This window comes from Meleagris gallopavo, chromosome 29, assembly GCF_905368555.1.
Source record: "Meleagris gallopavo chromosome 29, MGAL_WU_HG_1.1, whole genome shotgun sequence".
Classification (NCBI taxonomy): domain Eukaryota; kingdom Metazoa; phylum Chordata; class Aves; order Galliformes; family Phasianidae; genus Meleagris; species Meleagris gallopavo.
Genome location: NC_139432.1, coordinates 3,185,676 through 3,213,416, shown reverse-complemented (window position 1 = coordinate 3,213,416; position 27,741 = coordinate 3,185,676). Strand labels below are relative to the sequence as shown.

General features: G+C 42.6%; 2 protein-coding genes across 7 annotated transcripts; one reads left to right on the top strand and one right to left on the bottom strand.

Moving 5' to 3' along the window:
- Positions 1-45: 45 nt before the first annotated feature.
- On the bottom strand, positions 46-17,251 carry MPP3 (MAGUK p55 scaffold protein 3). 6 transcript variants are annotated; one of them, XM_031557059.2, is made up of 19 exons: positions 17,098-17,251; positions 14,936-15,046; positions 14,170-14,288; positions 13,493-13,570; positions 12,824-12,904; positions 12,327-12,464; positions 11,307-11,388; positions 9,856-9,941; positions 8,285-8,359; positions 7,104-7,300; positions 6,251-6,315; positions 5,430-5,450; positions 5,096-5,137; positions 4,541-4,705; positions 4,229-4,309; positions 3,315-3,408; positions 2,405-2,513; positions 1,804-1,926; positions 1,195-1,550 (listed from the first exon to the last, which is right to left on the bottom strand). In XM_031557059.2, exons 2-19 carry the CDS (start codon positions 14,958-14,960, stop codon positions 1,368-1,370), a joined length of 1,764 nt encoding a protein of 587 aa, XP_031412919.2. In that variant the 5' UTR covers positions 14,961-15,046; positions 17,098-17,251; the 3' UTR covers positions 1,195-1,367. The 6 variants fall into 6 exon arrangements, 5 of the variants coding, with proteins under 5 accessions (XP_031412922.2, XP_085066951.1, XP_085066952.1 ...); XR_014879996.1 differs by lacking the exons at positions 5,096-5,137; positions 5,430-5,450 and adding an exon at positions 46-673 and having other exon boundaries at positions 1,153-1,550; XM_031557062.2 differs by lacking the exons at positions 5,096-5,137; positions 5,430-5,450 and having other exon boundaries at positions 46-1,550.
- A 2,580-nt stretch (positions 17,252-19,831) lies between these two features.
- LOC100546123 (G protein-activated inward rectifier potassium channel 1-like) lies at positions 19,832-27,390 on the top strand. The gene is made up of 3 exons (XM_010724549.4): positions 19,832-20,482; positions 24,752-24,968; positions 25,301-27,390. Exons 1-3 carry the CDS (start codon positions 19,832-19,834, stop codon positions 25,774-25,776), a joined length of 1,344 nt encoding a protein of 447 aa, XP_010722851.2. The 3' UTR covers positions 25,777-27,390.
- The last annotated feature ends 351 nt before the right edge of the window (positions 27,391-27,741 follow it).

The following is a 27,741-nucleotide window of genomic DNA, read 5'->3' as shown; positions in this document are numbered from 1 at the left end:
GACAACTTTTTGAGCTGGAGTTAATGTAGATTCAGAGACACTAAATAAGAAATACGCTTTTAATAAGTAATGGTGTTAGTTTTGCTGAATGCTCTGGAACAAGAATAACATCACACTGTTAAAAGAATGAGACCAGTGTACCAGAAGGTGTTGTGAGAGGGCACAGTACAGAGGAAAGATTAGAACTCAACAGGCAATGGGAAACAGGAACAAGTTTCAGGTAATACACACCCGCACCACACTCACAAAATCAATGTGTTTTCTTAGACTTGCCCACCTTAAAAAGCTGCATCTTCTTTCTGCCAAGTCCTCCAACAGATAAAATTTCCTCTTCAAGACGTGATGGAGCCAAGTGCATGCTTTGGCTGCCTTCACTTGATTTGTAACAAAGGTATTCATAAGTGCTGGGAGAATGATGATTCAGTGCTGTAGCTCAGCTTCCTGATGTTTCAACCTCCTCCTCCTGGCAGCCTATGCAGAGCTGCTCTGTTGCTGTCCATCCACGTGGCGCCCCAGCAGTTGGCATTTGCAAAGATGCCTTGTTGAAAATAAGCTTCTTCAAGTCATGTTTTATACCATACACACTTTTCAGATAGACTACAGAATGTCCCCAGGTTATGAGCTGGATCAATCACACAGGTATGTTTACAGGTTGCTTAACATCAATCCTGTGCTGTTAGGAAGAGAGCGATTGGGAAAGTGGGCAAAAGCCATAGCTGAGCAGACTAATTACTACCTATGCAAGACAGCCAGAAGCACTGGGAAAGGGCTGAGCTTGAAAAACAAAACCAACAATACAAACAAAAATCCCACCGCCACCCCTCAGCTGCTAAAACACAGACGATTTACAGAGCCAGTCTAGTTTTTGTGCATAATTAAAAGGGTTTGCAACCAGTAATCCTGAGTGGAAGAAAGCCAGCTGAACCTTTAAGTAACTGACAGGGTGTGGGCACTCTCCCTCACCCCTCAAGTAGCAGACTTGCTGCTGGATGAAGAATCTTGTTCAGATGCCACACGAGGTCTGGCCAAATGCTGAAGCTTCTAGCTGTCCTAGCATTGCTTCAGTGCTTTTGGAGATGGGACCCTCTGCACATTTTCACCTTACAGAGTGCAATATTTGCAGTCTAAAAGTCACTCCAGTCTTTCACTAACCTGCTCAGGTTGAGAGTGCACAGCTGGTACTCAGGATTCCAATTCAAGAAGGCAGTATCAGCTTCTGACTTTATTTTTTCCCCCTGTAGTCTTTACATATTACTTTCTAGAGAGAATGGCAGTTTTGCAGTGAAATCAACATATTTCCCTTTTGTCATCCGTATATTTACAAGGCTTTTTAAATAAATTCTTTCCTTTAAACAGATGATAGCAAACTATGACCTAACCCAGCTGACTGGCACCCAAAATGAATCCTTGTTTAGCTTATCTAGCACAGTTTTAAGCTGATTACACGCACTCTGGAGATCTTCTTTCACCAGCGTAGCATCAATTAAATGGCCATAGTGCTCTTCAATGAATGCTGCTGAATTAATAATTTCCTGCTGTTCTTCATCCTGCTGACCAACACAAGAACATGAATTGATGTTTTCAGTATGCATCTGTAATTATTCATTAGCATTTTTATGGATACTAGCACACTGAGTCATGACTTTGCAAGAAATGAACCGACAGCGTTAGGAAAGGGGAGGAAAGATCTGACAACTGAGATGAAGGAGCAAGAGGCATTAGGGAGGGGGAAGAAACATTACAAGAGGGAGCTAAGGCACTGATCTCACACTGCAAAATAGAGATTAAGGTTAGAATACTTACAAGGGGTGTTGAGATTTCTTCTGACACAGGAGATTTTAGGACATTTTTTTTCTTTTCTGGAATGAGGGGCTTCACAAAGATAACATAAGGCTTAAATTCAGGAGTCCTCAAGTGCTTCACTGCCTGTGAACAGATGTATTTTCTTTTCTCATGTCAGATTATATACATTGTGTGCCAATGATCTGCTCATGCTGGGTTCAACAGTTTCACTTGTGTGATACACAGGCCTTCATGCCACATCTAACCACAGCATGCTTTCATTCTTCAAGAAAAAAAGTTATTATCAGCATCCTTTAAGGTATTACAAAAGCATGTGAGCACGGTCTGACTGCAGGGACACCTTGCTCTGCACCACAACCCCAGGAACAAGGATATGAGAAAAGGACAAAAGGAATGATGTGACAGGCAAGTTATTGTTAGCTTCTTGTAACAAGCCAAGCACTGCTCAGCCAGCAGCCCAGCCACCTGTCAGAAAGGTGTTCAAAAACCAGCACTGCTCTCAGCACAGCAGGCAGCCCCAAAAGGTGAACAATGTTTGTTACTCAGGCAGGCAGCATTACTAGAACTATTTGCTTTCCTTAAAATAAACTGCTGAACTTACTTCAGGAACCACATCCACCAAACAAACCTTCTTTTTGGCCATCACAGACCGGATTGCCTCAAGACTTGTGCCATACAGGTTTTCCTTGTATTCTCCATGTTCCACAAATCTAAAAAGTAAATATATATATGTTTCTTAAATACAGTCCACAAGGCACATTTAACTTTCAACATCTGATAGCTGTTTCCCAAAGTCACAACAGTCAAATATTGTGGAGGGAAGGAAGGTGGGGGAAAAAAAAAAAAAAAAAGGGTTTCTTTTTCTCATTTTTTTTCCATTGGTTGCTTAGTAACAGTTGTCTTCTTCCCATGATACTGCTGGTGAATCAGCACTGCTGAAAAACAGGGGAAGAAACTGCATTGATTCAGTTGACTGCTGCTCAAGTCTACTAAAACAAAGAAGTTGTTTCTCACATGAAATAGAACAAAGCTGGCAAGGAAATGGACTTGGATTCTTCCACCTTCTGGGAGGTTAGCCAAACTCTGCACTTCTAGGAAACAAGCCTGATCTTACAGAAAGTCCTTCATACCCATGGGTTTAGCCTACAACTCACTTTGAAGTGGAATTATGAATTAAATTTCCCCATGCTGCCCATCAAATTAAATGAAGAATAAAGTAGGACCAACTGAATATCTGTTACTTTCACCAGGTTCAGTTCAGATCAATCACAGACTTAAATTCTAACTTCTGGTATTCCTACCTCTCTTCTGTTGTTTCTAAATTGTCTCTTAGTATAATTCTTGCTTCACGCTCACAGTCCAAACTGAATAAAAGTTGTTCCTGGAAAACAGAACCCTTCCAAAATGGCTCCTCCAGTCTTACCTGATTTTGGTATTCACATTACATGAAATTTACTTAGCAATTTTTTCAAAATATAATCAGTTTTATCAGTATTTTAAAATTAACTCACTTGTTTTGCTGCACATCTGTCTCAAATGATTGCTTAGAGACAAAGTTGTATTCGACTCCCTCTTTCTCATGACTTTTCTTTGACCTCGTTGTATCTAAAAGAAAGTGGAAGCAAAGCACAGCACACAGGTCAGCTTCTGCAGACAGTGCTACCATCTCTGTTCAGTTTCAGTCACGTTTTCATGACCTCAAACAAGGCAGTCAAAATTAATATAAAAATTAATAATTATTAATATTAATATATTAATAATTAATAATATTAATATAAAATATTAAGCGATGAAATTATTTTGCTGTAAACTACATTATAGAATTGAAAATGAAGTTAGTTTGGGTATTGGATTCCTTTTCTTTGAAATTCAGAAAATAAATACAGAAAATAGACAAAATTCTGCTATGTTGCCTGTGAAGTTTAAAGTATGAACATGCCTGGCTGTTTGCAGAATTGGGTCCTTGATGGTTTATTTGAAATCAGACATCTTCCCTCAGAGCTCAAGACTGCTAATATTATGCAGTATTTATTTATGTTTACTCTCTTCTCAAACGCAAGATCCCATTCCTTAAAGTAATGGAAACAAATGCAAACTCTGATTTGATTTGTATCTGCATTTCCAGCTCCACAGTTAGGCAGAGATATTCACCTGCTGCTTGAAAACTCCTCTTTGTTACAGCACTTTAGATTCTCAGTTACACACAGCACATTGTGCACGTGCACAAAGTTATACTCTGATCTACTCAGACTTCTACGATGAGAAAACAATTTCCACTACCTATGAAATACGCAAATAGTCAACAGCTGAAACACTGATTGATCAGTGCAATGAAACCCCATTCACCAATGCAGCTAGCACTGCACTATTCAGCAGAATCGATGGAACAAAGTGGCAACACACAGTGTCAGTAAATTCTACTCACGTGGAACTGCAACACCGTACTCCTGTGGGTTCTCTGACACAACTTTCTGCTTGAGCTCATTTAACCTGGCTCCCAAACAACCTAACAAAAGAGAATGGTCTGACTATTTTTTGTGGGGAATAAGTACTGTAAAGAGAATAATTTACATCTGTTCTAGCCACTCGATCCATGAATTTTTTCCTGGTGAGGGGTTTTTTTGTCATTTAAAAGACAACAAAATAATAATTGAAAAAAAATAAAATAAAAAGCTTTTGGAATGAAGGCAAAAAGGGAAAGAGGAAGGTAATACTCTGGATCAATTCCACCTCTTACCAATCAAAACAATCAGCCTCTGCTGCTCCCCAGGCTGCTGCTGGTATTTTGTGACCTCCTCATAGGTTAGGAGCTCTGCTGCATCTGCCTGCTCTGCCTGCTTTGCTTCGTTAGGATTGTTTTCCTTCTCTTTACGACTTAACCTAAAGCTCCTGCGTAAGCCAGCTGTGGAGGAAAGGCAGAAGAGGCACTGAACCATGTCTCCATTTATTTCCACTGTCAAGCTTGTTCGGGTAGAAGGTACTGTCTTTGAATAGAGACACTCCCTTTATTAATTTTTTTTTAAATAACAAATTACTGCACATATGCTGATCTGATCCACGACCAGTCTGTGCATAGGGTAGAAAACCAAGCAACCCATCTATGCTAAAACCTCCTCAAGTCACCCTGAGCTGCTGAGCACTGCTTATGCAAACGTCCAATTACCCCTTCAGACAGAGATAATTAGTTCACAAAGTATGTGAAATTAACTCTATTATTAATAAAGAAAATTAGCATTGCTACATTAGTTTGGAGTTTTTTCTTGCAGGGAAGAAGTGGATTTTGGTTTCTCACCTATGTAATGTCCATTGAAATATCCCTCACAGTCACAGTCCTCTGCAAAGAAAGAAGTGGGGAGGACGTGGGGAAGAGAAGGGGGAGAGAGAAGGAGGAAGATACCTTAGTGCCTGCTGTGTGCATCTGGGTAGTTGGTGAGGAAAGGGATATTTGGAAACCATCATTACTTAACTCAATCCAAATTAAATTAGTTTAAATTGTAAATCAAGACAAAACAGCTGTCTGAATAAGCTCCATCTACTACTCCCTTTGCTTGAGGGCTTACCAAATATTTTAGGAAATGAATTGGCTGGTTAGCTTCAGACAGAAAATGATTTAGGAGGGCACCTACCTTTATCAGAAGTCTGATCATCTGCAGTTAGCATGAAAGACAGAGTTGATAAGATTAAAAGGCTGACAAACGACTGCATAGAATTAGAGGGAACGGAAAGGAAGGTTCCTCTGTGTTTTATTTGCTTATCAGGCTTTTATATCTCAAAAAACATGCAGTAATGTACCCTTATCAATTGATCAAAGACTTTTTTGCTAGGATTTAGTAGTAAATGATAATAATTTTATAATAAAACCTGCTTAATTATCTCAGTAATGTCTGAATAAGTAACAACCCTCATTAGGTGCCTCCTAAAATTGGGTGTAACTGATACAGAAAAGATTAACTTAAATGACTCATGCTGTATTATAATTTGGTTGAGCATCTGCCCTCCACTTCACAGCACAAGAGTACTTCTCCATGAGATGTGCATCACAGGACAGAAGCTTGCTTCTAGCAATGAAGGAGGACAATTTCCAGATTCCTGGTCTACATGAGTGTGGCATCATCCAGTCTCATGGCCCTCCCACACCTCAGCACCAGCTGGGTTATTTGATGTTGACACTAAGAAATTCTCAAGGATCTAAAAAACCACCACCAGCCTCATGTTCTTGAAAGCAGGAAGAGCAGGTCAGCCATATTTTAAGCCAGCGGGCACTTGTAACACTGGATAAAGCTCAAACTGAACTCTTCCCATGAGGCAACTCATATCCATGTAGATCAATCAGTGTCAGAAAACACAGGACATATACAAAAGTGCTATTATTGAAAACACATTAAAAACAAATCCTGAGAAGTGAAAAATCAACTATAAAATCACTTCAGGGACTGAACAGACTTACATAATGGCTTCTTCACCGTTCTGGGATTCGGCTGGGTGCCTATACTTCTTCTGTACATCAGTCGTCTAAAGAGAAAATAATTAGATTTTAGCCATTAAAGCTTCACAACATAAAAATTTATAGTGTAAGTTATACATACATCATTTAAGACAAAGAACAACACGGCATTTTTCCTTGAAAAAAAAAAGAAACAAACTGTTTTTGATTCAACATCTACAATCCAGAGAAGACACATCCAGCAATGTGGAGTAAGAATCACATACGACCAGTAGCCAAAATCAGATCCCTTCTTAAATCTACAGCTGTCCTGCAAATAAAAGGCATCAGGAGCTTTTTTTTTTTTTTTTTTTTGCTTTCTAAGATACGTTTATCCTACTGTGAAAACAGAAAAACCTTCTAGCCCTGATGACACCTGGGTCTAAGCTGAAGACTTTCTTAGGAACCAGAAGAAACATCAGCTACACTTTTCTTTCACAATTATTTAGTGCATAAACTAAAAACTGGTAGAATAAATCCTCACGCTATGGAAATACAAGTCTGGGAAATAGTCTGTCTCCATAAGCCAAGAGGTTCAAGGACAAATATTCCATGTTTAATCTCAGGGGCCACTTCTATAGCAAGTGCTTCTGTTCTCATGCTACAAAGCACAAACCAGCTGGAAACCACCCTAAGAAAGCTGGGAAGTTCATTATATAACTGGGGAATACGAAACCTTCTAGCACTGTCCTCCAAGCATGGCATGATTCTGCCCTTTATTTCCTGCAAAAAAAAAAAAAAAAGCAGCACAAAAACGTGTGATACCATATGGTTAGTTAATAAAAACAATAAAAACCTGCAATCTTCATTGACAAACCTTTCTTGGAACTGCTTCGAGGGGATCAAGCCTGCTCTGAGGTTGGTGTCTCCAACACGCTTTGCTTGCCACCATGTAGGATCATCTTGGCTTACAACTTCCAGGATGTGTCGTCTCTTAAAGGGCAAACCAGCCTCCTGGCAGGGAATGGCTCTGTCTTCTTTGGGATTATAGCAGAAAAGGGCCCTCATAAACACCTTCAAAAGAAAGTAACGCATCCTTTCTTCTTGTCCTTTTTGGAATTACAGTGTACCTTAAGAAGGTACTTTTCTGACAATAACATTATTAACTAGAAAAATCTATACACTTTTTCTCCTTCTTGTGCTTTGTGGTACTCAAAAATATTGAACCCTAGTAAACTGCACTTGTATTTTGATTTACCCATGCAGAAAAACAAACTAACTTCCAAGCATCTACTCAGTCATTAGGTATTGTCACTGTGCAACGTGAAACTCAAAGTCCCAAGTAAGCACAGCCTAGCTAAACACAAAATGCAACAAACAGGAAAAATAGAAGGGGAAAGAGAAAACTATAAAGATGGATTTATGGCAAAGTAGCTTTATTGTGAAGGCTGTACTTATAACATTTCTTTAATCAACATCTGATACTTAGCTTTGGATTTGTATCCTGGCACTACTGCATATATCAGAGCAGAAAGATTTCTAGAAGTAATTTGAGGGGTTCCAAGGAAGAATTTGTCTGCAAAAAGCAGGGAAGTAGGGAGGCTGAGAAGGAATCCTGGAGGGGACCACTGACACAATTAAGTCATTGCTGATAAAGGAGGCCAAATGCAAAGGCCTACTATGGCCAAATGACGAATGCAGCTCTGTTGGAGGGCAGATCTGTTTTGACTCAAGTGAGTGGCAAAATGCCCAGCGATAATGGGCAGATAACAGCTGTCACAGCAAGAGGAGACTGGCAGGAACACCAGGTTTAATTATGCAAACCAAAAGAAGCAGCTAGATTATGAATGACCACGTGCCAAGATAAGGAGAACAGAATTCACTTAAGTACTTATACTGAGCAATATGGCACAATCCTTTATGTCAAGAAGGTGCTCTGTTGTCTTTTCAGTATTATTATGGGTCTCATTCTGTGATGATTCTTACTGAACCAACAGGAATCTTAGATAAATGCAAGTATGAAAACCATGCTTTGGTACTCTACCAGGCTCTGCATACCTTGCTGTCTTTCAGACGATCTTCTTCTTTGATGGCTGGAATTATTTTTAATGTTATCGATCCCTGAGACTGTGCCTGAGAAAAAGGAAAATGTTGGTTTTTTTCCACTTTGAAATCAGTGTAAGGACAACGCAGACTATCCAAGTCCCAATTTAGGAGCCAGTCAGTCTTCTCAGAACTTTAATAGGCAAAGCTAATCCCCTATTTAACTGTCATGATGTTCCATGAATCTTCCACAGCACTGTAATCCCCATGGAGACACCAGCAGTAATTCCTCAGCTAGAATCTATTAAGACTTGCACTAAAATTCTTTCATTTCCTTTTGGCAACCACATTCGTTTCTGGATTACAGCTCATGAAGTATTAAAAACTTCCACGGCTTTTAGTATGATACCAAATTAAGTTTTTGGAGCCTGAATATTTTAAGGAGCTTGGCTGACAAACAGTTGTTTTCCCAGATTGCAGCTCTTTTTTCTTACTTGTTAGGGTGCAAACATAAACATTCACTAAGTAAACACATCCACTCTAAATATCTTTGCTAAAAAATGTCATTTGTTAGTTACAGTAAATTAAGAAGTGATTGTAGGTGCTTGAAAATTCAGAATAGGTTCATCTGATCTATTTTTAGATACATTCCCTTGTATGAGATAACTGTCCTAGAGGAGCCTGTTACTCTGTACAGATAGAAATAGAAAGCAGGAGGATCAGCGTGGACAAACAGTTGTAGGTCTTCTTCAGAAACAAAACACAGAAAGAAAACTATCACATTGCAGGCATTTAAAACAGGACAGACAAACACTACCCCAGAGTCCCCCCAAATCAGCTTCATACAAGATTTCAAAGTACAGTTTTGATTTCTCCCCCTGAACCAAAAGCAGTCATTCTCCTCATCCAGTACAATTTAGTACAAATTTAAGTTAGGTGGTGGAACTGATGCCAGAGACTTCAGCCTCTTAGTGCTGGTTTTCTTCTCACTGCATCACTAACCCCACTCAGCACAGGCAAGAGGGAAGCAAGCTGCAGGAGGGGAGTCAGAGATGAGTAAGAGCTCCTGAGTAAGGACACTTCCTGCAACACAACAGGATGACCACAGATGTAGGAGTTCAGAAAGACTTAAAGATTTGTGGCTTAGAGCAGCTTGGAGCAAGAACTGCTAAAGTCTTGAGAAATCTGGTAGTAAAGGACAGACTGACAGCACCAATGGGCACACAATTAACTTTCTTCAGCTTCCTGACATCATGAATGAACTGCTTTCCTATTAAGAACACACTTTCAATTTGCAATTTGCTTGTCATAAACAAAGCATGAGGGGGATGTTCTTGACAAAGCAACACATAACTTTATATTTGTATCTTACTTGGTACCGATTCAGTTCCATGGAAGTTTCTGAAGTCAAAAGGAGAGGATTAAATAATCCACGTTGAGAAGAAAAACTCTTAGTGTAAAGACAAGCAGGGATTCCATCTTTTAGCTCTACACACACATCTTAAACTCAAGGTTAAATTTCATCATCTATCGTAATTACTAGATCACCCAATAGAAAAGATCTTGAAACAGAAATCAGTGCAGACCAAAATCTGACTTATTTCTTCGGGTCGTTTGTGAAGCACAGCAATGCCATTGACTTCTCTCAGTTCATCTCCAACGTGGACAAGACCTGAAAAGAGAAGTAAGTTAAAGCCTATAGAATGGAGAGCAGCACTCCTCTGACATCTGACCCAGGTTAATGCACGTGTCTCCCTCCTCTCTCACTCTGAACTTAGTGGATTTCCCTCTACAGCCAAGTGCTTCCACTGGCAGTGTGCTCTGCAATCTCCTGCTCTTAATCCACGTGGCAGTTTTTTCATGCACCAGAGTCATAAAGACCAGAGCAGGGAGTGCATATTTGGCAAGATACTTTGGAAAATCACCTCCTCTACATTTGGATCAGCACTAAGAATGAAAAACTGAAATAGCTTCCCAAGGATGATCAAATCCTGTACCATCAGGAGACAGGTGCTGACTATAAAGACAGGAATAACATGGCTGTCAGCTGACAGATCAAAACCACGCAGTCCCAGAAAGATTGTTGGACTAATCAACTTAATTCTTAAACAAGCCACGAAAAGGCCCCTAAAAATTTTACATTTGCTTATCTAGTTAAGTAAGAAATACTGCATTTGTGCACAGTGTAACTACTGTTCAGTGACAGAGAAGAATTTGTGAGTCAAGAAAACAGCAAACAACTCACAATATACTGGAAACACCAAACATACTAAGATGTAAGACTGAAAGTTAAATCACCCTTATTTCTTTTCTTTTCTTTTCTTTGATACTTACACCTACTCCTCCCATCTCTGCTGGCATTTTTCCCAGTGGTTATTTTAAACAAAAATGTATCTAATTAAAATAATAGATTCCTGATGAAATACGGAAATGCTAAGCACAGCTCTACTCATTTCATTACATTTATCAGATTATGCCAACAAGAAAAATGGTAACAGTCAAGAAAAAAGCTGTAATTAGCTAATATTTTTCCATCACAGTAATTCATTAATTTTGGGATTGTATTACCTGTATATTAAAAAGTACACGAGGCTTGGATTCTATAAATCACACATAAGGCCCATTCAGCTTATTGCATAAACTCTGAACAAGCACCTTCTAGAAAATAAAGTCAAACACCACATGAATTAACCCTGTAGAATCTGGAAGCGTGGTGCACAACAGCCTATGGAGGGAAGTCTCTCCTGCCATCAGGCACTTGAAATTCAGCTGCCAAGTGAGCCTACATGCAGGCTCCCCTCACAGTCATTGAGGAAGAAAGGCAATTCCAACATTGGAATCCCATTCCAAGGCCTGCTGGGATGATTAATTCCTCAGCAATGTAAGTCTCCCTCCACTGACTGCACAGAGTACACATTCCAGTTCAGACTTGGCATCCAACAGTTTCCTATTATGAATTAAGTGAGTTAAGTGAGCTCTATCTTTTTCATAAAATAGTCAACATGCCCAAAGAGCTGGTTTTGCTCATGAAATTTACCACTGCGATCAGCTGCACCACCTCTCATGATCCTTGCTACAATCACAGCCCCTGTATGCTCATCTCTTCTGATGGTAGCTCCCTGAAATAAAACACAGCCCCCCCAAAAAAGAAACCATCATAAGAAATTTGCTTAGGATATACTAAGCAGTGAAATAAACTACGTCTTCTAAACTGGAATTCACTTAGAATTCATACAGATTTCGTCTTCCACCTTAACAGCTTTCACTGCTATTGAACTTCAGCTGGTGGCCACATCACATGGTTGCAGGAAAGCCCAGTGCTCCTCCTCTTTCTGATCACTGTGCTCAGTGTTTACATCACACTGTCATTATGGTGGTGATATATGGACTCAAGCACACAAAACAATACCTTGCAAAGTGCTTTCTTTATGTGTCTTCTGAATCTTTATACAACAGAGCCAGCCCTATTATGCATAAAGGGTGAAAGCCAAGGAATTACAGAGTTTTATGAGTTCTTTAAACCTCCAAGCTCTGCTGGCAATATAAAACTTCAATCAGGAATTAAGCCTCTGCTCTCTTCCACTACCTACTGTCACACACAGTTCCAAAAAGCACTTCAGAGACCCCTTCCCCACTGTAATTATTTTTTCTTAGGAAATCATTTCTTTCTGTTTCTATTTGTATCTTGTCAATAAACTGTTTATATACAGCTAGTAAACACACTCCTAAAATACATCACTGACACTTATGTAGAGGAAGGTATTCACTCATTTTATGCTAGCTATGACACAAATTACTGCATATAATGAGCATAATTATTTTAATATACAGTTTCCTCAGAAGTAACATTCCCAGCAAGTTACAAACACGTCTATACAATGTTTATTCAGAACTATGAATCTGTATTGACCAAAGTTCTTTTAGGCAATTTTACTTCAAAGCACTCTCACTTTCTGTAGAATCCTTGGTGATGCCCTTCATGCACCTCCTCTGTATTTACAATGACTCCTTTCCAACACAGAATGTTATGATTAGATGTGGATTATCTGATACGTACCAAGGGCTCTTTATTTTTCACTAGCCGAACAATTTTCACTGATTCTTCATCAAAATCATCATCAAAGTTATCAGGCAGAGGTGGAAGGACGGGGTCAAAGTTCTTCTGTGCTACAGTGTCATGTACTACAAGCATTGCCTGTGTAAACCAAGTAAGAAACAGTAACACAATCGAGCAACATCATGGCTTCCAATTCTCAGCTTTCAGACATGACAGCAAACATAAAAACAGACACACAAAGAAAGAAAAACATCCCCAAAAGCTAATTTGGGGAAAATCCTACACGGAAGCCCTGAAGCAGGAATAGGTGGTTTCTTACTGGTCTTCTAGATACAGTAACTGAAGAAGTCAGTATTTGGTGCTAAAGGCTTTTGCTTTCTCTTAGGACTGTCCAATGTAACTTTTCCTGTGCAGAATGCTGTTGGAGTCATGCAAAGAAACCTGAGCAAGTTCTCTGGTGTGTTCTGGTGGTTTTTTGTTTGTTTGTTTGTTTTTACCCTGAGATGTGGTGTTGACAGCAGCTGAAGCAGCTCTTTTTCTTCATTATTCACTGGCGCAGTCTGCAATTCTTCTATTACCTTCAAAATAAAAAGGAGCAACTTCTAAACAAAAGGTGTCCATAATTCCATACAATCCATAAAAAAATCCATAAGCAGTGCATAAAAAAAAAAAAAACAACACCTCTGGTGTTTGCCCTGTGATAAAGCACTTCAACACTATTTGCAACCAGGTGGCATTATTTGTGTGCATCATGCAACAGAAGTTTCCTCATTACCCTGCAAAGCCTGGACACCCAAACGCATTCTGTGAACAGCAGTGCAACTTGGATTGTAACAGTCTTATGTCCTTAAGATGGAACTCCTAAGTGGAATACTCTGATGTCTCTAGCTGCCTCTCCCATAGGAAGACCATTTAATATCATCCCTCTGCTCTGCTTGTGGTCTGTCTTCACTGGACACATGACATAGTATTTTTGACAATTTATTTCCTTGACCAGCTATAATAAATAAAATTTATGTAAAAAATAAAATTTGCCAATAGATTTCCAAGAGAACTGAGGAAGAAGAGAAATACATACCCATAGAACACAATGGTTTTGATCTGTTGGAAGAGTGGACTTAAAGAGAAAAGGGATAAAAAAAGAGATCAGGAGTTTTTTTACTCACATCTTCAACTAATCCTGCTGCGCTGTGCAGAACAGGAGTTGGACTCTGTCTTTCATAATGACGGAGCTTTTCATGAATCTGAAAAAGATACAAAACTTCTTAAAATAAAATAAAAATATTCCACATACTTTTATGCATAACTTTTCTGAGATAAGCATCAGAAAAAAATCACCTCTCTTGGGGTTATTTTTCATCTATGAGGTTTGTTGTGGTTTTGTTTTTTTTTTTGTCTTCTTTTTGCTAATGCTAAGAAATCTGTTAAAGCTTCAGCAGCACAAGGGAAAAAATGAAGTCACCTCATGCTGCTTTTCAGCTACTGGGTACAGTACCTGCATTTTGGCAACTGCATCAAGTAAACTATGAAGTGTTCCTAATTTGACTAATTAAACTAATTAGATGTAACTAACTACTGACCAAACCTTACAAACAGGCCTTCCCATTTGATTCCCATCACACAACTCAACATGAACATCCAATATCAGGCAGGAATGGTTTTGTTTGAACAAAGTATCTTGATTTTCATTGAATTTTCTTCATGTTGACATTTAAATAAATGTGTGTTTTGGACAACACAGAATGCTGCACAACACCAACTTAGATTTGGCAAAGTTGTTGATAAACCAAGGAAACAGAGAATATATAACCTTCAAGGAAAATGTAGATTGATAAACTTTTACCTTCATCAGGTAGCTGAGACTCTTTTCACTGAAGACATCCTTAAGGAACCCCATTTCCTCTTTATGATTTGAATCAGGTCGTAGCTGAGATGTCAAAAGGGCTAAAGTTTCATGTAAACCTACATTTAAATTCAAGACAGAAAAGATTTTGTAGAAAGCACGCCTTACAGGTCCCTCTACTACAGGTTTAATGTCAACTACATTTACTTGGGTACCATCTTGATTGTTATTGTCTGCACAGATGTGGGTGCTTGTCATCCAGTCATTTGTAATGCTTCCTTCTTAAGCAGTAAATGCATCTTGAGATACAACACACATCACATTACAGCCAAAGCTACAAAAGCAACACTTTTTAAAGCCACTATTTTTGATGTTTTCCTCTTCACGTATTCCTTTTGCTTCTGCAATGGCCAATCCTCTGACAAACCTGAAGTTATCACAGTTCCAAAACAGACATGGAAGATCACTGAACCACTGCCTTTATGGCACAGCCATCAGCTCTGCTTCCCAAAGTACTCTGCTTGCAAACATTATCCTGTTCTTTCTACCTCCAGGCACCTTTTTTAACTCTTAATAACTTCCTTCAGCTCCATTTTTCACACTCCTCTGCCCTTCTATATTCCTTCAGGTAAACTGCTATGAAATCTAGTTGAACCATCTTCATTCTATCTTATTCAACTGCAGTGTGAGTTCATTTCCTGCATAAAAAGCACACACACACCAGGGTTTCAGTCACTGCTCTGTTGAAAGCATGCAGATTCGTTACCTGAGTCTTCTGAAAGCACTGGCATGGCTTTGTTCGTAATCTTAGACACAAATGTTCAACTTAAATCAACACAACTGCTTCTTCTTTCTGGACTGAGAGTGAGAGGCAGTTCTGAAATCAGCAAAGATAAAAACCTAAGTTCAAGCACGTGAGAAAAAGGGAGATCATGTAAAAGCAGTCATTTACTACTATACATTTTTCTGTTTGGTTTAACCTGAGTCAGGCACAACCCTGCAGTTATTTTATGCATGCAATAACACGCAATAAAGTAAGATACTGTGTTATATAATAACGTCTTGTACAGAGCTGATGGCAAAGAGAACAGATGCTTCCCTGTTCTATTCTCAAGAGAGCCACAGCTTTAAAGGGCCTAAAGAGTCATTGAAAAATGAAAAGAGAAAGCACGATACGGAATGGATGGCTGAAAACACAGGAACAGAGTGTGCAGGATGATCCCATCATGAGATGTTCTGGCATTCCAATGCAGGCCGTGCTACAATTAGATGCAACTCATTAAAGCTAGCAGGAGTCAACCTTGGGCATGGTAATAAGGATGCTACAAAAATTACAGCTGACTCCGTTGTACAAAAAAAATTCCATTGGATGCTTTTATTGCTGATTTCTCTGGAGGGCAAATGACTCCAGAAAATTTACATTTCAAAGAGCAAAACTGAATCATAGAATGGCCTGGGTTGAAAAGAACCACAATGATCATATAGTTCCAACCCCCTGCTATGTGCAGGGTCACCAACCAGCAGACCAGGCTGCCCAGAGCCACATCCAGCCTGGCCTTGAATGCCTGCAGGGATGGGGCATCCACAGCCTCCTTGGGCAACCTGTTCCAGTGCCTCACCACCCTCTGGGTGAAAAACTTCCCCCTAATATCCAACCTAAACCTCCCCTGGCTCACTTTAAAACCATTCCCCCTTGTCCTATCACCATCCACCCTCATAAACAGCCGTTCCCCTCCTGTTTATACGCTCCCTTCAAGTACTGGAAGGCCACAATGAGGTCTCCCTGGAGTCTTCTCTTCTCCAAACTAAACAAGCCCAGTTTCCTCCACCTCTCCTCACAGGAGATGTACTCCAGCCCTCTGATCATCAAGGCAACAGACTTATTTAATTAACTTTCAAGGTTGTTTCTAATACACACTGCTTTACAAAAATAAGCATGTTCCATCCTCTATCCCTCACTTCATGCCGGAATAAACACACACACAATTCATTCAACCAGTTTGGTTCATTCACTACTCCATTTCACTTGACATGTACTTAACGTGTTCTCTGATTACCAATAAAGTCAACTTTAATTGCCTGCTCTGTCTACGTAAGAATGTGTGCCTCCCCCAGCCACACTTATTGAGCACCAAAACCAAAGCAAACAAACTTGTCTTCCAGCCTCTTAATCCAAAAGCATCCTGCCCAGGAACCTGGAAAACTGTTTTAACACCTCAAAAACCCAACAGAGAACTCTGGGTCACCGGATTGGTGTTAGAATGGATGTTTCTCCCAAGGAATGATCCCATGTTCTGTAAAACCCCACCAGGCTGTGCTGCTGGGCTGAATGCTCAAAGGAATGCCGTGCATCCCGTGCCCAACCATTAATTGCTGGTGTTCTCAAGGCACTAAACTCAACCCCAGGCACTTGGCATGTTGCAAAGGAGGCTGAAAAACCGAAGAGCCCTTTTTGCGCATGAGCTCAACTGTCCTTTTTCCTAAAATCCCCCACCCCGTGCCAGTAAGTCCTTTCGTAGAGCGCTCTGGTCCAGCAGGACGAGGCCTGCTGCCCACGGGCACAGCGATGGCACAGCCACTACCTGAGGGAACGAGCCTGCTGCGGTTCAGCCTACGGCAGGCTCCTGTAACCTACAGGGCCGAGCGGTGGAACTGCTCACACCAGAAGGCGGACATCAGCCCAGCGAGGGGAGAGACCGCTCGGGGCGGACCGCGGCTGCAGCACAGCACAGCTCCATGCTGCTCCGCCCGCACACCCCGCTCCATCCCCGCACCCCCACACCCTCAGCCGTGCTCTGCAGTCGCCTCTCGGCCGCCCCGAGCGCTGCCCCGCGCCGCTCTCTATCAGCGCATCCCCGCACCTCAGAGCCCGGCCCCGCCCGCCCGCAAAATGGCGGCGCCGCGGTCCCTCAGCGTCTCAGCCGTTACCTGCGGTGCGGGCGCGAAGCCCCGCGCTGCGCTGCGCTGTCCGTCCCGACGGAGCAGCTCCCGCCTCCCGCACTCCGCTGCCGGCCGCGCTCATGCGCTCCGAGAGCCGCTGACGCACCGCCCTCCTCCCCTCCCCCGAGCTGCCGGGCGGGCGGTGGAAAAGGCCCTGAAGATGAGGGTTTTGAGAGCCCGCCGCCTCCCTGGGCAGCCCGTGCAGTGCTGTTACCTTTACTGTGAAGAAGTTTTTCCTCATGTGAGACCTGCTGTGTTCCAGCTCGCACCCACTGCCCCTCGTCCTGTCGTTGGATGTCGATGAGAAGAGCCTGGCTCCATGCTCCCTTCACACATCCTTTACATATTTATAAATATTAATGAGGTCACCCCTCTTTCTCCTCCAAGCTAAAGAGCCCCAGCTCCCTCGTAAGGGAGATGCTCCACTCCCTTCATCATTTCTGTGGCTCTGCACTGGGCTCTCTCAAGCAGTTCTCTGCCCTTCTTGAATCGAGGGACTCAGAACTGGACACAATATTCCAGATGTTGTCTCACCAGGGCAGAGTAGAAGGGAAGGAGAATTGATTTTTCCCTGCTAACACACCCCAGGATGCCACAAGGGCACAGTGCTGTATGGGTCACCCTGCTGTACCCAGGTCCCTTTCCTCTATGCTGCTCTCCAACAGCTCAAACCTATGCTGGTAGCTGGGGTTGTTCATTGCCCAGCATTTTGAAGAGCAGCAGAGTCATAAATGCTGGATAAGACCTCTCGGATCCCCAGGTCCAACCCCAACCCATCCCCACCATGTCCCCAAGTGTCACATCCCCACCATTCTGGAATACCTCCAGGGATGGTGACCCCCCAGCCCCTAGGCAGCCTTTGCCGGTGCCTGACCGCTCTTTGGAGTAGAAATTGTCCCTAACGCCCCACCTGAACCTCCTCTGGCACAATGTGGGGGCACATCCTCCTTCAAACACAAGAGCATCAGGTTGGCCACGACCGAAGGTGGCATCTACAGGCAAGCTGCACAGGTCTGCTGCTGGTTAACCTCAAACCCACCCTGCTGTACTCTTTATAGAGCAATCTTGGTGTTCTGGAACACAGCTTCACCACCACACGTAGCGGTGAGCAGTGAGTATATTCCTGAATAAGGCACGAAGTGCTGCATTTGTGCAGTGCAAGCAGCCCCTGCACTGAGCAGCGTGCTTCCCTCACAAGCTGGAGATTCACCTTCAAGGAAATTGAATCCCTGTTTCTTTTGAACTGGGTGACCACCATCATCTTCAGAAGCCTGAAAGTACGCAGAACCGGCAGTAAGCGAGGCAGGAATTTTAGAAAACCTCAGTTTCAACTTTGGTGTCTACAGCCTTTGTATGAATGTAACCCATAATCTCTAAATAAACTCCATCTAGTTAAGCTGAATCTGTCTAAGGTGGGATTTATATCACTGACAGCAGGTAACATCCAAAATAATGCTCCCTCCCCACATACTTGTAATCTGACTTGAGATGTAGCACGCAGAGATTGAGGAAGAGTTAAAAAAAAAAAAAAAAATGAGAAAGAAGAGCAATGATATCCCTAATGTCTTAATAATCATTAAACCATCAGGGCTGACGTGTTTTGTCCTTGTGCTCTGGAAAGGATTGGCTGAGGACGTTTGAGAGGTTTGGGGGATTTTTGTTTTCCTTTAAGGAGATGAGTGATGGAAGACATTGCAGAGTGAGAGAACAGTAAAAGAAACGCAGACACAGCTCCCCAGGACTGGAGTATGATGGAACAAACAGGCTTCTATCGTGTGGTGTGAGCATCTTAAAGATCCTTCTGTAGCATATGGTAAAAATACTGACATTGAACTCTGCACACACTAATAGCTTATTCAGTTCCCAAGCCAGAACTGAAGCAACACACAATTACCAGTTATTATAGGCTGTCTTTTTCTAAAAATGCCAATAAACACTGGCCACTATTTTGTAATGAGAATGATTTGCCAAAAGGTGTTGGAATGAGTGACTTGAATTACAGTGCTGCTCTTATGTAACTGAGAATTAAAACACTGATTATTTTTGAGGAGGAAAAAACACCCACATTTTAAATATTAATATGTTGGGCAATAAAAATCACTAGCCTAGCCCCAATTAGAGCTTCTAACACAATTAATAATTGCCAATTTCGGATCTTTTCTGTCCATTAAAAAACATGAGAACTGCATTAAAATCACTTAAGCTCTTAGGGAGCTCTTCTGAACAGCATCTCTGCTAATTGGACCATAAACACAAATGCACAACTCGTAGATGTAATTACTATCTAATTCTGATAGATAAGACCTCGTTTGCCTTTAGAATCTTTATTTTCATTTAAACTCAGGCTAAGCATTCGCACGTTCGCATCCCTTTAAATGCTGACCTATTTCAGGAATTCCCTTTAAAATCCCGGCGCTGCCGGCAGCACGGCCTCTCGGCGGATGCCTGGCTGCCGCTCCCGTCATTATTCTCACTCCGCTACCCGGCTGCTACAGCGAGACGAGGTCGGGATACAGCAGGGCACCGGCTGCGTGGACCAAAGCAGGGCTGAGAGGCGTTGGGGGGGGGGGAAACCTCACTGCCATCCCGATCCCCTGGGACTCAGCGAGCTCCGCTCCGCCCCGCTGCCGCCCACCGGCCCGGTTCTCCCGTCGGCTGCGGGCAGCGCTGGCGGCGGCTCCGGCTGAACGGGAATCCCTGCATCCCGCATCCCAGCGAGGGCATGGCTGCAGTGAGGAGGAAGTTCGGCGATGAGTACCAGGCTGTGGGCCCGGCCGCTGCCGGTGGCCGCAGAGAGCGACAGCGTTTTGTGGACAAGAACGGGCGTTGCAACGTGCAACACGGGAACCTGGGAGGTGAGAGCAGCCGTTACCTCTCCGACCTCTTCACCACGCTGGTGGATCTCAAATGGCGTTGGAACCTGCTCATCTTCCTGCTGACCTACACGGTCGCCTGGCTGGTCATGGCTTCCATGTGGTGGGGCATTGCTTACCTGCGAGGTGACCTGCACCGGGCACACGATGACACCTACAGTCCGTGCGTGGCCAACGTGTACAACTTTCCCTCCGCCTTCCTTTTCTTCATAGAGACCGAAGCCACCATTGGCTACGGGCACCGCTACATTACCGAGCGCTGCCCCGAGGGCATCGTGCTCTTCCTCTTCCAGTCACTGCTGGGTTCCATCGTCGATGCGTTCCTCATCGGCTGCATGTTCATCAAGATGTCGCAGCCCAAAAAGAGAGCCGAGACCCTCATGTTCAGCCGTGCCGCGGTGGTCTCGCAGCGGGATGGCAAACTCTGCCTCATGTTCCGGGTCGGCAACCTCCGCAACAGCCACATGGTTTCTGCTCAGATCCGCTGCAAGCTGATCAAGGTGAGGCTCAGAGTGGAAGCAGGAAGGATGAGGCAGCAGGTTGTGGTGGGTGATGCTGGGAGAGCACGGGTCAAGAGAAACCACTTGCCCCAAGAGCAGCCATGCTGCCTGAACCCCCTTTTTGTCCCGCAGGGGGGCTTTCACTTGTAGTTCCTTACCCCATGGGTCCTGCCTGTGGCCTTCCAGCACTGCAGAGCTTGAGTGGAAAAGCCCTTTGATTTTCACCACTATCTATTTATTAAGCACTGACAAGGGTCAGTATAATTCAGAATGCAAAAAAGAACTGGAACTCAAATACAACTAATAGATAAATAGAGGAGGCAGAACTGTTTGGCAGCCATGGGAGTCCTCAGATACACTGGGCAAGAATAGAATAGGAGGAAAATACTGTGTGGTTGAGTGGCATGTTGAGAGGAAGCAAGAGAACAGCTCAGAGCAGCTGTGTCTTGTCACAGGGGCATGCCTGATGGGCTGCATCAGCAGCTGAATCCTGGTGATTATGTTAATTTCAGAATATGAATGTCATAAATGTTTCATGTTCTCTATGGTAATCCTCTTTTTGGAGCAACTGCTTGGCCATTTTAATAATCTGCAGAAACAAGCCTGATACAGTAGCTGATAAGACAATGGTAAATGGGAAGGACTGCTTTTCCTCTGCTTTGTGCTGAATGCTTGACTTAGCTGCTAATTTTTCTTGTCAAAGAATTCCTTTTAAAATGGAGCTCTACTAGGATTCAAAAAGCGGTTGGATTTGTACATGAAAATGAACTGCTGAGAATTACAATGGAGCAATTTTTGTAGGAATCAGAAAGCCAGATAATCCATTATTTTTGCTGATTTCTAGCACCGAAAATGATCAGAAATCCTCCTCTAAAGTATTTATTTCTGGCCATCATCCAAGATGGAATGCAAGTCAAAGCAGAACAGGAGCAGTGTCAGAGCTGTGATTTTACACTGATGGCAATTCACTGTAAACTTCTTTTGAAACGACACACTGAACACACAGCCTGGTGCACTGTTTGCTAATAATTCTATCGCTGCACAATGCTGGTTTATAGAGAAAACAGGAGGGCATTTGATAAGGACTGATTCATCTTACAACAGTTGTTTCACAGATTAAGCAGTGAAACCCTGAGTAATACCTGAGCTCTTACATCTTACAGCTCTCACAAATGATCACCAATGCCCTTGATTTGTCTTCAAGCTTCCTGGCGACTTTTGGCAAATCAAAGCTATTGCCACAAGAATGTTTACAAGTAAATGTGCACAAGCTGCACCCTCAGTGCTCACTACAAGTAGTGTCTTCTAGCCCACAGTAGCCCTCAGCCTTCTAAATCCTCCAGTTTGTTGAGGTGCCCCTTGAACAGGACATGCCGTCCCAGCAGAGGCAGCAGCTGTTCCAGCAGCAGATGAATTTACATCAGCTGCTTTGCAGCAGCTTCCTTTGTGCATCCTGTAAGCCCATGATGAATGTGATGTAACTCACAAACCATCTCTCTGTAGCAAGTCCTGCCTGTTTTGTGCTCCGTGCTTTTGGCTGTGCTTCCTGCAGTGCTGCTGACAGCTGATCTTGCTACACTCCTGTGTTGGATTAGATAGCAAGATGTTTACTTGTGTCACAGTGAAACAATGTGAAGGAGTGTGTCTTACCCCACTTTGCCATTGAGATAGGAGCTGTATTTAGTATTAACCTTCATGTTTCAGTTGGACTAATGGATGTCTTACCTTTGTTTAAAAATAAAAATAAAAAAATACACCAATCTAAGTCTGTCCGAGTGGCATTTGCTGCTGGCATGATGTATATCCTAGGATATTCAGTAGATTTCACTAATAACCACCATAATGTTGGTGTGACAGCTTTCCATAAAGCTTTTCAGCTGGTAGCACAGGAGAACTTGATTTGGAAAGCTGAGGAATGTAGAATCCAGTGGCAGAAAGGTACAGATGAATAAATCTGGACACCTAAGGAGTTTGGGTTTGTTCTTAACTGTGAGGCAAATAACCTTTGGTGCAACTCACGTAGACCTTTGGATTTCCCATCTCTTGCTACATTAAAAATCAAAGCTAGGGCATTTCTAACTATTTGTGTCCTGGTTCGAGTGTGTATTAATCTGTGAAAGTTATCTGGCTTTGTGGGAGGTCAAAATAAAGAATCTCAGCCGTCCCTTCCAACTGCTGGCAGTTTACAGTCCTGTGCTGCTTTCTGTGCTCCTTTGAGTACAGCTGTGTGCAAAGAGATTGATGGCTGAAAATCTTAACATCTTAGAGCTATGAAACTCTTTGTTTAGGATCGTTTATTTTTACTTAACAAATAAGCTCCTCTTCAAAATTCTCCGTGCTCTGCATAAATCAGTCCCGTGTGCAGGTGCTAAATACCTCAAGCACAACCTTTTGCTTTCTCCCAGATCTGTTACCTCTAATCATCCTCACCGGATTTGTTTACTTCAATCAAATCAACTCAATAGACTTTTCCCCAGAGAAAAATTGTTTGTAGATGGAAACAGATCATTCAGGCAGTGATTTGTGCAAATATGCACATCTTTGGTAATAGCATTCTATAAAACTTTGCGGAAATTTCAGGCTCGCGTGTGGTTCATACAGTTCGTGTTAAGCCTTGTTGCCTTGGAGCAAAAATTGTATGCTGCCAACTGAGTTGTGCACCTGCTGAACAGTAGCCAGGCAACAAAAACAGCAGTGTTGTCTGCAGCCTGGATCTGCAGCTTCCCTCAAAAAAAGATGAGGGATGTTTTTGCAGTAGTTTGATTGCAGCTTTGCATATAACGGTGTGTCACAATCACTAAGTAGCAGGGGGGTTGGTCCCTTTTTATTTCCTACCACTCTATTTTACCTTTCAAAGCACTGTAATACTTGAGAACACTTTTACAAGCAATCAGCTGATATTTCCTTGTCCTCCTCAGCCGTGGAGAAACTATCTCTTACCTAAGGCACAACTTTGATTATTTAGATAAAAAGAAATATATATTTCTGAGCAGAAAACCAAACACATAGCAGATAAATAAAGCAATCCATTGTATTCAGTAAGGCTCAGTACTCCACCAGCTATCTAAACTGGTTAAGGAATCACAGTAAATGCCAAGCAGTTAGATATTCAGCATTTTTAATACACCAGTACATCAGAGAGACAATCTCAAAGTACAGCTGTTGCTTGGGATTTGTTGTTGTTGCTGTTAAAGATAAACTTTCTTTTCCCTGAAGAAAACCTATTAGATTGGAGTCAACAGCAAAACTGCTTGCTTCAGCTTGTTCCCTATCACTAATGGATGGAGTTTCCACGTAATGGAACCAACACATTTATCAAAACAGATAGAACAAACTAGTAGCTACGTAATTATCTATCATTCATGATCAATAATAAGCTGCTCAAACAGTTACGTGCTTTCTAATCGGGCAATAAAACAGAAAGGATTTTAAATAATAGGATTTTAAATAGGCTCTGCAAAGCTTTAGTTTTAACAATCAGTTTCCAGCAGTGACCTTTAAAGCCATCAGTGGAGGACCTGCCTGGCCAACTGCTGCATGTTCTCAGCTGTGTTTTGAATGCTAGGAAAATTTTAGGAAGCTAGAAAAACAAAAAAACAAACAAAAAAAAAACACCCTGACCCATCAGTATTTTTAATAGATGAATGAAATGATGCAAATGCAAATGGGGAACTTAGCTGAATAACTACAATAAGAAATACCATGTGGCATGTAGTAGTAATTGGGAAGGGATGCATCATTAGCATTATCATCAGGAACATTGATTTGGACAACTTTGTGCAAATGTGACTCACCAGATGTGCTTTGCCATTACTATGATGCTTACCTTAAAGTCCTTTAAGCATATACATCACAGTTTCTGCAAAACAAAATATAAAGATAATGTAATGTGAATCCAAACAATTCATTAAAGCATACTTAACTTGTTGATTCTGTTCTCACCAATGGGAACTTTTGCTACAAGATGTCCAGAACAAGTATCTGCCATAAGGAGTAAAGTGTGGTACCTGATATTATCATCAGTGATTTGTAAAATACGTATAATGTCACAACAAAGTTTGTAGATGATGATGATGAGATCTGGTGGCATGATAAATGTCAACACTGGTCATATCTATCAACTTCGTATACATAGCACTACTTTTATCTCTACATGATGACCTAATACAGAGCTAATAATGTTATCAGACAGGCAGGTTTAAATTTCATTGCATTGCTCCTCGTGTTTTGCTTCACACAGTGCTTACTGAACTGTCTTTCCATCTCTAGTCCCGACAGACACCGGAGGGGGAATTTCTGCCACTAGACCAGTGTGAGCTGGACGTTGGATTTGGAACTGGAGCTGACCAGCTGTTCTTAGTTTCTCCATTAACCATCTGTCATGAAATTAACTCAAAGAGCCCCTTTTTCTGTCTCTCACAAAGATCGCTAAGAAGCGAGCAATTTGAAATAGTTGTCATCCTTGAAGGAATTGTTGAGACCACAGGTAAGACATTGTAACCTGGTAACACGTGTGCTCTAACTGTAAGTCTTTGTCTGCAGTCTTGGCAGTTGTTGATCCTTGCATGCTCTGTAACGTCCTATCATAAGGTATCAAACTTTGTTGTCTTCACCATGCTAAATGGCTTTCTTAGCCACAGGGCTCTGTACTACCGATGCAATACATTTAAGAAGAGACACTCTCTGCCAGTTCCTGGCTGTCCTCTGCAGGCATGTAGAGGAGTTCAGGATTCTTAGGTGACTTTTGTCTTAAGCAGCACCCCTGGTCTACTCACTTGCTTATGTTACAATGTCATCCTCTTGTCTCTGTCTCCACAGGAATGACATGCCAAGCTAGGACCTCATATACAGAAGATGAAGTTCTTTGGGGTCACAGATTCCTCCCAGTGATGTCCCTGGAAGACGGCTTTTTCCGTGTCGATTATTCTCAGTTTCATGCTACATTTGAAGTCCCCACTCCTCCTTACAGCGTCAAAGAGCAAGAAGAAAACCTGTCTCTGTCATCCTCTTGGAATAGTCCTGTTGACAACAAAACCAGAAAAGAAAAGGTTTGTTCACTTGACTGCGTTGATATCGCAGAAGAAAAAAACAAACTCCCTTTTAAGCTTCAGAAGATTAGCTCAAGAAAGGAAGACCTTCCAAAAAGAGTCCTCAGAATGAGTTCCAGTAACACAGGAAAGACTTGCAGTACTGGGGATCTTCTGAATATTCAAGAAATGAGTTCCATCTCCAATGGTGAAGATGGTGATGACAGAATACAGCTGAAAGCCTTAAGAATGAATGCCGAGGCTTAGACTCAGTCTAGAAGATGCCTAAAAGTATGCGTGCTCTGAAGATGAAATTGGAAGATAATCTGCCTGCCAAACTTTGCAAAATAAACTCTGATCACCTCCCTTAAGAGCAAAAGCATATGAGTCATTGTTCACAAACAGCATTCAAGATTGCTAACCTGAAGGAGTTTTCGTATAGTAATGAAATAATTAGGTTTTCCTACTTTCTGGAAGGATGATCCCTTTTGTATAATTGTTCTGTACAGATCTAATTTATGTAGCCTAATAGAAATTTGAGAGGCAGTAAGGTTAGACCGTTGTGCCAAAGAGATCCCTGCCCTGATGTCATTTAGCAGCATGCTCATTGCAAATCAACGTTGTCTTCCATACTTGTAGATGCTTTTTCATGAAGCATGGACCAAATCCTTGGATGGATCATTCTCTGGAATGAATTGAACATTCTCTCAAAGCACTTTTGCTAATAATGACAGTTTACTTTCAGTTGTTGAAGATTTGAGATCATCCCTAGAACAGACAACCTTCTCTACAGAAATGACCAAAAAGATGTCAGTGAAGATTTGCACCTCAAGTGTTGGCATTCAGTACCTCTTTAAAGTGTTACACAGAATTTTCTATATGACTAGCTTGAATGAGAGAGATAAAAACTCTTCTGGTTTTAAAGCTGAAGCTGCTTGCCTTACTGAACGTCAGGATACGGAGAGAACTGGAATCAAACTCAATTCCAACACAAGAAGGATGCTGAGCTGTTGGAGTGGCTCCAGAGGAGAGCTGTGAAGATGACCAAAGGGCTGGAGCACCTCTCCTATGAAGAAAGGCTGAGACAGCTGGGCTTGTTAAGGTTAGAGTAGGCTCCAGGAAGATCTTATCACGGCATTCCCACACTTGAAGAGAGCTTATAAGCAGGAGAAAGACTGACTTTTTACACAGTCTGATAGTGAGAGGACAAGGAGAGCTGGTTTTGAACTAAATGAGTAGAAATTTAGGTTGGATGAAAGGAGGAAATTCTTTGCACAGAGGGGGATGAGGCTTGGCACTGCTGCCCAGAGAAGCATGGTTGCCCCATCCCTGGAGGTCCCCAAAGCCAGACTGGATGGGGCTCTGGGCAGCCTAATCTGCTGGGAGGCAGCCAGCCCACGGCACAAGGTTGGAGCCTGATGATTCTTAAGGTCTCTTCCAGCCCAATCATTCAATAATTCTTAACCACTCCATGGTTCCACACTCCCAGCATAACCCTACTTCCATTCAGCTGTTCTGCTGCCCTCCTCTATATGTGAAAGCAGTCGTTTTCCTCTCAGCTGGCAGTAAGGGGGGACACAACCCAAAGCTGCTCCATCCCACACACTCAGCACAGCAGACCACTCCGTGAGGGAACGATGCCACCCGCCCTCCATGGGCAGAGCAGGCTGAGATGAAGGGGTGACTGCAGCCCCGCGCTGTCATTTTGCACAGGTGCAGCTGCCTGTGGTTGTTTTCCTTCCCCTCCCCCCCTCCCTTCACCATTATATACGTGCTGAAATCTGTGCTTTTACACTTTTAAACGTACCACGCTGGGATATTTAGATCACCCGCAATGACCCCACTCCCCCCCCCAGAACATCCAGAACTGATAGACAATAAAATCACGTTCACTTTGGGCCTCGAGCGTTCTTGTGAGTCAGTCAGCGCGGAACCCAAGAGGCGCAAAGACACGAAAGACTTCGTTTCTCCACAGAGCTCCGCGCCAGCGCTGCCCTCTGCTGCCCGGAGCGGGGCGAGGCAGCGGCCGCCCCTCAGCCTCAGAGCGCGCGGCTCCGCGCATGGGCGCTTCCCGCCTACCGCGGAACGCATGCGCAAAACCACGGCTCGCTCCGCCCTGCTGCCGCGCAAGCGCGCTGCCGTCTCCCTGAGTGGCACGCATGCGCATTGCTGCGCCCGAAAAGCCCTCTCGCCGATTGGGCGGAGAACGCATGCGCAGTGAGGCTGCGCGCG